Source organism: Pimephales promelas, chromosome 17 (genome assembly GCF_988280905.1).
Source record: "Pimephales promelas chromosome 17, fPimPro1.hap1.1, whole genome shotgun sequence".
In the NCBI taxonomy this organism is placed as follows: domain Eukaryota; kingdom Metazoa; phylum Chordata; class Actinopteri; order Cypriniformes; family Leuciscidae; genus Pimephales; species Pimephales promelas.
In genome coordinates this window covers 19,531,228-19,541,575 of record NC_142785.1, presented here as the reverse complement: position 1 = coordinate 19,541,575, position 10,348 = coordinate 19,531,228, and the positions used below count along the sequence as shown (strand labels likewise).

General features: G+C 33.7%; 1 protein-coding gene across 1 annotated transcript; it reads left to right on the top strand.

Moving 5' to 3' along the window:
- The first annotated feature begins 1,536 nt into the window (after window positions 1–1,536).
- Window positions 1,537–9,772, top strand: shbg (sex hormone-binding globulin). The gene is made up of 8 exons (XM_039661423.2): window positions 1,537–1,793; window positions 3,262–3,353; window positions 3,507–3,696; window positions 7,301–7,462; window positions 7,582–7,741; window positions 7,824–7,960; window positions 8,678–8,864; window positions 9,068–9,772. The coding sequence occupies exons 1-8, from the start codon at window positions 1,713–1,715 to the stop codon at window positions 9,223–9,225; spliced, it is 1,167 nt and encodes a 388-aa protein (XP_039517357.1). The 5' UTR covers window positions 1,537–1,712; the 3' UTR covers window positions 9,226–9,772.
- The last annotated feature ends 576 nt before the right edge of the window (window positions 9,773–10,348 follow it).

Below are 10,348 nucleotides of genomic sequence, written 5' to 3'. Positions count from 1 at the left end.
AAAACAAACACTGATCACCATAATGATGACTTAAATTAATAGTTTTTTGTTGTTGTTGTTGTTGTAAATTTTATTCATTTTAAATGGTTAACTTTTAAGGTATTAATTTCATTAATAATTACTGAATTCTAATTTAATTAATAAAATTGTTTGTAATCTGTTGCCACAATTTTTTTTGATGAGATAAAGCATATTCATTTTTACAGTGTAAAATAATGTAAAATTTTGATTTTAATTCAATTTCTAAAACATAAGAATCAGAGCATGTGTAATAGTTTGGCACCAAATCACAAATGAAGAATCTATTGCTATTTATATGTTGCTCTGTCATTTCTTTTGAAAATCAGTCTAAAAACTTTCAAATGCAGTTTGTCAAGATTACTTTGTCAAGGCCGATATATTATTGCTATAAATTTATAATTGGCAAGTGTACCACAGGTGTCGGGGAGGTCTTAAAAATAGAGTTTAAAAACATTTTTATAAATCACATATTCAGATATTTATTCTTTTTAAAGTATTGATATTAAAAGCTAATTATTTGTACCTGATTGTAAGTTTTTTTTCGCAGTGTGATTTTTGGGGAATTGTATAGAATCAAATTAGGGTAAATCTGACTCGGGCCATACAGGCTGAAACCAGAAATCGAAAATAGTGCAAGAGAATTAATGTACGAATGAAATACTTAAAATAGTGGAACTTCAAGTTTTCAATATTAATTTGACAACTGTTGATATGATTGTTAGTTTTAGTCTGAAATATACGAAACAATGTAGCAATTTTAGCATTTCTAAGAACAAGATAAAAAACACCAACGCATCATAACAGTAATACATCAAGGTTTCACAGAGAACTGAATGAACAAACATTAGTAGCCTGTCAAAGTTCATTTGTTTTGCAATCAGACTAACTGCCAGGTCGAGGATGAGAAGAGGTAAAGTCTGCACACACAAATATATACACATAAATTAATAATAAAAATGTTATTATTTAATATTATTAGATATATTATTTATATTATTTTTTATATTTTAATTATTTAAAATATTATATATATTTCATACACATTTATATAGCATATTTATTTATTTGTGATGTCCACTCTTTGTGAAAAGATTTACAGATATGTTGCTCTGGTATTAAACAAAAAAAAAAGTTTTTATTTCAGTGATAAACTGTCAGAAAGAAATCTATGTTTTCATTTTTATCAGAAGTCACAAAATGTACAGTATTTGTACCTTTTTTACCCCAAAAGGCTATATCCTGATGTCCCTAAATGTAAAATATTTGCACATGCACTGTACTCTACATCCATCCATCCATTCAGTCGTTCATTTTTAATTTTTTGCCCTACTCTCACCAACTTTAATTTCTGTAGTCATTAAACACCATAACAAAAGCATATAACTGAATGCCGCTTATGATAGTACACTGGTAAAATGAATCACCATGTTATCAGTATACAAAAGACCTATACACTCAAAACAAACAACGCCCAAAATCAATATTTTTTCGGTTCTGTGATGTCGACATCCTTAGTCTCTGGTCCTCTGGGGAGGCTGTGTGCTAGACTGGAGTTTAATCACTTCAATCACAGAGAAAGAGGCAGAGAGGTAGTCTGACAGCATTCGGCTAAACCAAAGCCCTCTAGCTTATGGTCGGATTCCATTATTTCTTGTTTCTACTCATGTTGTAATCTTTGGAGTTAAAAGAGAATGAACTATCTCAAGGAAGCTGTCATACTATCGTTAGGCCTGTACCTGAATCTGCTGTGCAGGAGAGTGTCAGGTGGTCAGGTGAGTATGCGATCTGAAGACAGGTCTAAAAAAAACATATATTAGTTTAAACTAGCATTTTTTCACAAGCTAGAAGATATATATATATATATATATAATCACCAAGGCCTTTGTTTTTTACTATGCAACTATGTCGAGAAACCGGTGCCTTTTAATATGTTACATATGCAAGTGAAAAACTGCAAAAGCAAATGTTACCATGCAATTTAATCATCAGATATTGAAAAGTAAAGCCTAAATGTTGACAACACACATATGAATGAAGATTCTACTGAAGCTTGACTGCTTGCTTGATCCTCACTTACTTTACACTCAGAACTATGGCTTCTGGTAATATCAGATGAATTCGATTTGTTTAAATAAGCTTAACTTTGAAGTGTGAAATGAGTTCAATTAATGCCAAAAAAAAAAATAAACGTTCTTTGCCTTTTCTTTCAGTTAAATTCTTAAATTCAATTAAATCCCTCATTGAGGGATTCAATTTGGATAAAATGTAAAGTGATATAATATGTAATGGAAATATTACATGCAATTATTCAAGCCAAATTCATTGGTTAGATATAAAATAGATATGATATAATCTCTATGATTTCACTTCAGCTTCAGACTGTGCTGTATTGTTAATAAGTAACAGACCCGTTGTTAGACAGACGCTTCGCGTCGTGCCTAACAACGCCCTTCAGCCGTTACTTATTCACGATACAGCACTTGCCTCGAGAACCTTATTGTTTTTATAAAATGGTTACCACACAATACAAATATTAAAGTAAAAAATATTTATATATATATATATATATATATATATATATATATATATATATATATTAGTGCAACTTTCATGAAGTAAAATAAATTACTAAAAGCCTTCCTTCCGCTAAAAAAAATAGTCCCTGACCGTGGACAGCAACAACGTTCCAATGTGTTATATGCAAGAAGCGGTCATAGCCGTGTTTTATCATGAATAAAGCACAGCTATTGATCAGAATCAAGGATTGGATCTAACCTAAGCTATTTTTTTGTAATAATTATATTTGAATTATTTAAGGAATATTAAAATCCTGAACCAGTATTGGCATGTTAAGTTAGATCATTTTGTAACAACAAAAAGAACCATGCACTTACTAACATGCCTGGAGCCTACATTGAAAAACCAATTACATAAGATAGAACATTGCAGGCAATGTATATTTTGAGCTGACTGGCTGGCATTGAAGCAACTTTAGCTGACAAAGTCATTGCACTGTTGGCGTATTCAACTCTGAATTCGCTGAACCTTGGTTCCACACTTGCCCGGAGGAGCAGTAATTACACTGGAGGCTTGTCTGGGATATTGCAGATGCTTAGACTTAAGCAAGAGTGAGAGTAATATGTCTAAATGTAATCTAAAAATGCTTGGCTGCTGTATGATATTTAATGTATGATGTCGAAAAACTATTCTCTGTTTTTTTTTTTGGGATGACTGAGACAGATATCCGGCAAGGGAGTTGTCAATCTTGGACACAGACAGAGCAAATGGACTCCCTTAATGCAGACAAGCGCGAATCTCTCTGACATCACAAGGTGAGTTGGTTTGAAATCTGTGGGTTTCACTTCACTTTCTAAATCATAATTTTCAGCTTTGTGTTTGGCTGCAGTAGTTGGTCGTCGTCTATCTAATTTAAATAGAAATAAAAACATAGTTGTAGAATTCACTGTGTTACCTTGCACATACAGCATCAGATCTTTCTTTGAGTTTCGGACCTTTGACCCAGAGGGAGCCATCTTTTATGGAGACACCAAAGAAGGACTGGACTGGTTTGTGCTTTCACTGCGTGATGGCATACCTGAAATGCAGATTGGGAAAGCAGACATCTTAGTGAGCATAAAGGGAGGTCATAAACTCAATGATGGAGCCTGGCACTTGGTAAATATTGTTTTTTTTTTTTTTAATCTCTACTGATTTCTCTAAAAACTGATAGTGTTTTAAAGCAACAACCCGTTGTATACAACTTCTGGTGGCTCTGTGAATTTTGTTTTTGAAAGATGTCTCTAATGTTTACCAAGGTGGCATTTACTTGATCAAAAATTCAGCAAACACAGCAATATTGTGAAATATTGTTACAATTTAAAATAACTGCTTTGGATTTTAGTATATTTTAAAAATGCAATTTATTCCTGCAATGGCAAAGCTGAAGTTTCAGCATTGTTACTCCAGTCTTCAATGTCACATGAAATCCTTATAATATGCTGATCAATAATAATTTCTTTATATTATCAATTAATGAAATTGAATGAATGAATGAAAACAGTTGTGATGCTTAAAGAGGTGGTTTACTGCTTTTTTTCTTTGCATGATTGTGTTTATGAGGTGAAATATAACATGTATTCGTGTTTTTTCTTTTTTAAAAAGTCTTATTTTTCATAAATTTCACCTTTATTGTAAGCCGCTTTCTCCAATATACAGTATAAGAAGTGGATAGAGCCATCTCATTGGAACTCATTTGAGACAAGTGAAGCCCATTTTTAGCGATTTCTTAGCACTTCCGTTCCTGACGCGCAGACTCAAACTGACTCAAACAGAGCTTGACGACGTAGATGTGACGTGAGCAACCCGTCTGTCTTCTAGTGGCTGTGGCATGAGAAATCTGAATCATTCCCTTCCCAAACTCTCAGAGGCGAAGAGTGTGAGTAGGAGCTGTCCATGAGCTAGGAGCAGGAGAAACTTTTGCTAGGTATTTCGATCAATTATTTTGTCATTTTGCCTCCACGTTTCCCCGATTGCGTGCGAGCTTCTCCTCCTGTCTATACGATAATCTCTCTACTGTGCGACAGAGAGTTGTTTGGTTATGACGCAATCGTTAGCCTACTTTTACAAAAAACTGCTTCTACGGGGCCATAACATAAGCTACATGGTAATGGAGCATTTTATACATTGTCGTGTTTCTTTAGAAATAAATAATGGACAAATGGAGTCTTCAAATGCCTAATGTAAAGTTATTCGCTGTTAAAGTGACGCCAAAATGAATGGGAGTCTTCACTCAAGTGAAGTTCTGCTACAAGATGGCGGCACCCGGCCGGCTTCAACTTCCGGTTGATGGATTACCCCCTTGGCTTTCCCCTCTATCATTTGAACAACAAATTCAGGTCCAAAATGTTTGTATGCATTTGTCGTTAGGGCTGGGTATCGATTCAGATGTTCAATTTCTATTCGATTCGCAAACTCTCGATTTGATTTTTGATTTCAATTCTCGATTCCTGATTTGATTCTCGATTCGACTATAATGAATAAAGATGTAGGCTAATCCAAATCCTTTATTTATAAAAAAAGAACAGTGGACATAATTTTACTAGTGGTTAATTAATAAAAAGATATTACGAGCCACAAACCTGTATATAAAGCTCTTTTTATTTTAGGTACACTACATTGTACCTAAAATATACACTAAATTCATACAATGAATAGACAGGATTTTGATACAAGAACAAGATACGTTTGATACGTGAACAGTTGCACGTTTTGATCAAACAGGATCAGGTTATTTTATATTTAAGATAGATATAGATAAATAAACATGAAAAATAGATAAATAAAACATGATCTCACCTAAATGTTTGTTTTTACAATGAGGTATTTTTTTTTGTTAAGAGTTTATGCACATAAGCTTGATTTCAATCTTTGAATTAAATTTAAAATAGTACAAATAAATACAATAGAATAAAGACACAAATAAAGAGACATAAAAATAAAAAAAGTTTTTGGGAAGCTCAGAAATACTACAGAAACTGGATAAAGACAAGTAATCCAATGTAAAATAACCCAGGATAGTCTTTTAGTCCTGACTGAATTAACTAAATACATACTAGACTATTCATTCTGATTGCTTACAATTAATGCTATATTATGTTGTTATGACAACAAAATTAATGACAGATACGGCTGCATTCACTTTAAGAACTAACAGTTTGTGAATCCATTACTGTTCTGCTTATTTAAGATATAACCGACTGCCTTTAGGTTACTCACAAGACCAGAGTTTTGACATAATTGTGCGTGTTTTAACTGTTAAAGTGCTCCAGGAAAAATAACTTCTGTTAACTTACTGGCGAGCTGTTTGTGAGGCGGATTTCTTGTACTGTAGCCTATGTGCACGCAGTGAAAAAACATCTCTGAGAGTGCGCAAGCACGGAATAGTTTAACATTGATTAAATGTTTAAACTGGTAAAACTTACGTGAAAATGATAAACCTTAGTTATGATGCAATGCTGGCCCAATTGTGCAAGTGAATGTTCCGTCATGTCCCCACTCCTAAACACGAGTGTGTATCGACGCCTGCAGCGCTTGACGTGCCTTGTGCAGAGAGAAGACGCAGCACGTGAGCCCTGAATATGGAAAAAATCGATTCGTGGCAGTTGAGAATCGATTTTGAATCGACCACATTAAAAAAAAAAAAAAAAAAAAAAAAAAAAAAAAACAACTCTTAATCGAAAAATCGATTTTTTTTTTTTTTTTTTTTTTGCCCAGCCCTATATGTTGTAGACACGAAATAGCATAACTAGTCTACGTGGCTATAAACCAGCGATGGCATTTGATAAAACTAAAACATTACTTCTAAAATTAGGCTACATTTAAAATGATTTAGCCTAAACAAGCTGTGGCCCGACAACTGCTGTGCCTCTGGTTTTAAAGTTGGAACTGCTTCATGTTTTAGTAACAGTTCCTTGTTGAATCCGGCATTGAATTCGTGGAGATTCTGGAAGCTGTCTTTCGTAAAATGTGCAGCACATAGAGCTAAATTATTATTGTAAATTTCAGGAACATAATCAAACATAAATTGTATCCACCATTGTTGACAAACTACAACCTCAGTGTGAAGCCCAAACTCAGAAGACCTGACAGCTGGGTGAACATAACACACTCAGCAAGCCACAGAAATATAGCCATGCCCTTTTTGGCATATTCAGGAGGGAGGGGTTGATGCAAATGTGTATGTAGTGACGTCTAAAACCCAGCTGTAGTCCCAATCGAGTCGTTTTTGTAGGCATTAAACTTCCTGATTTTTAAAAGATGTGCTTATTGAACTTTCAGCGCTGCAACGTTGCAGATAATGTTCAAGCACCAAAAGCAAAAAATACATACTATTTAAAATGAAAAAAGTGAAATCGCAATCAACCACCACTTTAATATTTGTGTGGGAACGTTGATACTTTTTCTAGGACTCTTTGCTAATATAATTATTTGAAAAATATAAATATTTGAAATAGAAATCTTTTATAACGTCATAAATGACTTTGATGAATTTAATGTATCCTTGTGGAATAAAAGTATTTGAAATGTGTATATATATATATATATATATATATATATATAAATAACATTTAATGCAAATATGTGGTGTTGTTGTTTTTGAGACATCCAGAATCAACATGGCATTTTGAACAAATATCAAATAAAAATATGAACAAATATCATTTCATTAACATTCATTATGTGAACAAACATCTAAGTATTCTCTGGTGATTTTGGACAGCTGGAATTGCGGAGTGAGGGCAAATTTGTGGTGCTAGAGGTAAACAACAAGGCAGAGCTTGTAGTTGGTCTCCATTCTAAACTGACAGAAGAAGAACTAACAGGAAAGATACGTCTGGCTGTTGGTGGCATGCTGGTGGACAAACAAACGCTCTTCCATCCAGTAAGATTAATTGTATTTTCCAATAATATTCCAACTGAAAATGGTTAAAAAAAAAATATGACATTGACTGACCACACATACAGTAAAACAAGCTTATAGAGGTCCTTTGTATTTTTCAGTTTCAACCAGAAATGGATGCGTGTATTAGAGGAGGGCATTGGCTAAATCTCAGCACCCCCTGGGATACAGACTCAACATGGGAACCCCGGCCCTGCTTCTCCCAGATCAAGAGAGGGAGCTATTTTCCAGGAACTGGAGTGGCTGTGTTTAATACTTCTGGTGAGTGAAAATTTATGTACGTTTAAACTTATAAGTTGACAGATAAGATGACATTTTCTTTCCATGCTTATAATCACGACAGAACTTCCTGGACTTCAGACAGAAGAGGCTGGTATCACAATCGAGATCTTCGGATCTTGGACTGGGACAGCGTTGAGTCTCCAAAGCACAGGATTTCAGTATATTTCGAAAGAGTTAGATGGGCATAAAGATGAAAAGGTAATAAACAAAAATCCATTGCAATATTAGCATTTTAAACGATTAAAACTGCTAATGATTATTTCACAGAAAACTGATGTAGATTAACATCTGATCCTCTTATCATTTAAAAGTATACAGATCTATTACAAGCAACCTTTTCATTACATTAGGTTCCATTTGTTAACATTACTTACCCATTGTCAGTTAACATGAACTAACAAGGAGAAATAATACTAAAGCATTTATTAATCCTAGTTCATGTTATTTTAAAAATGTACTAATACATTATTAAGACTATTTCGTCCCCTTGGAATTATAAGGTTCTATCTGCGTTCTGAACAGTTTAAAGATATTGAGCTTCAAAGTTTTTGCATTCCATATAGGAAAATGTGTATGGGGAACAAGTTTCTTTCAAACATAAAAATAACAGGGACCCTAAATGTACAAAACACATCACATAATGTAAATAAATTGTCACAGAATAAGAATATGTGAATAACTCAATTTTGACAAAAATGTCAGATAGAACCTTATAATTCCAAGGGGACGATTTGTTAATATTAATTAATGGACTTATGCTGACATGAACAATGAACAGTTGTATTTTTATAAACTAATATCAACAAAGATTAATCAGGACTGTAACACATGCTTTGCTCATTTTTGTTTCATTCCAGTTAATGCATTAACTAAAATGAACTAATGGGACCTTAAGTATTATCTGCATTGTAACAGGAGGTGCAGTTGGGCCTAAAAGAGGGATCGGAAACTTTTGACCTTCCCCGTGAACCTGCAACACTTACTTTTACCATTCTGAAACATTCACTTGTGGTAAACAGCAAATCAGAGCTCGAAGCGGAAAGTCTGGACTTTTTCACCATGTGGAAAAAGGGGATGCTACTGACTTTTGGGGGAATTCCAGGTAAATTTGCGAGATGGAAGTGAGCAAGAATTTCCGTGCTCAAATACTCTTCCATCTACCATCCTTGATGTTTTGTTTTGAATTTTTTATATTTACGTAACTGTGAAGTTGACAACTTTGTCTTATCTTAACAAATCTTGCTACTTAACACTGAAGTAGAGGATTTGTTAAAGTCGATTCTCAGAACTCTTTTTTTTTCCCAGGTGACAGTGAGGCGACAAAGAGTACACATCACCTGCGTGGGTGTCTGGAAAAAATCCTTGTCCAGGGCCAGGTCATTGATCTTGATCGGGCACTGTACAAACACACAGCGGTGTCATCACATAGCTGTCCTACAGAACCAATAAATGAACTTACTTAATAGAGATTCAAGGCAATCATCCTATTTAAAAATATGGAATGTTCAGGTGACCCAAAATAACCTCCAAAAATGTACTGATGGGCTCTGATGCTACTTACACTGAGCAATAAAATACATTTGAAATTAAACGATACATCTTTCTAATTTAGTCATTTAATGATTGAACAAAGGAGAATCCCATTGAACTGCTTACATGAAGCCAGTCTGAAAAATCCTCAGATGAGCAAATATATTCTCTTTTAACCCAACTCCTTTATTTTACAATGGATAAATGAATATCCATTTAAATATTAAATGAAACTGAGTCTGAAGACGCAGACTTTGTAAACGCAGACAGCTGAAGACGCATCTTTTTCGGGCAACACTTGATCCATTAATACTAACATTTTATCCTATCTTAAAAAAATAATGCATATAGATTATACTGGGAACGGTCATAGCACTTGCATATTGTTGTTGTCCTATTGGTATTTTAACTGCTTCTATTGTTCTCATTTGATTTGTAAGACGTTTTTCTATGTAAATAAATAAACAGAATTTAATAATATTTTGACACTATAAGTATAATTTGATATCATTACTGCTTAACATGTGTTAAAATAGTCTGCTCACAATATATTTTCCCTGAACTGTTTGTTGTGGAAAAATTGACATGGTTAAAATTGTTCATTTATATTTTTTCTCTTTGTTCATCATAGTTAAACATGCAATACTTCATATTTACATATAGTGGATTTTTGATAAGAGGACAGGACAATACTAATAAATCTATAAATAAAAGGCATTTGTAAATTAGCAAAAAAATAAATGAAGGAAAGATTAAAAAAAAAATTTCATCTCATTTATTAAAATCTCGGGACCCCCCGACCCCCCCCACCCCCCCCCCCCCCCCAATCTAATTTTTTGGCTATGAGCTTCATAAATCAGTGATGAGGGTTTATCTGTACTACACTGCCATCTAGAGGATATTTTAAACAAACGTAATATAGTGCCCACAAATTTGAATTGGGGCTATTTTGAAATATCAGCAAGCGATTCATTAGTTTTCTGTTCAAATTATTTCCATAGGAGAAAACTCTGCTTTTAACAATTTCAAAGAACAGCCATTGATAGAATTGGTAAC

Coding starts and splice junctions, on each gene's coding strand:
- shbg (XM_039661423.2), top strand. CDS start 1,713: ATGAACTATCTCAAGGAAGCTGTCATACTATCGTTAGGCCTGTACCTG. Junction 7,463..7,581: donor AACAAACGCTCTTCCATCCA/GTAAGATTAATT, acceptor TGTATTTTTCAG/TTTCAACCAGAAATGGATGC. Junction 8,865..9,067: donor GACTTTTGGGGGAATTCCAG/GTAAATTTGCGA, acceptor TTTTTTTCCCAG/GTGACAGTGAGGCGACAAAG.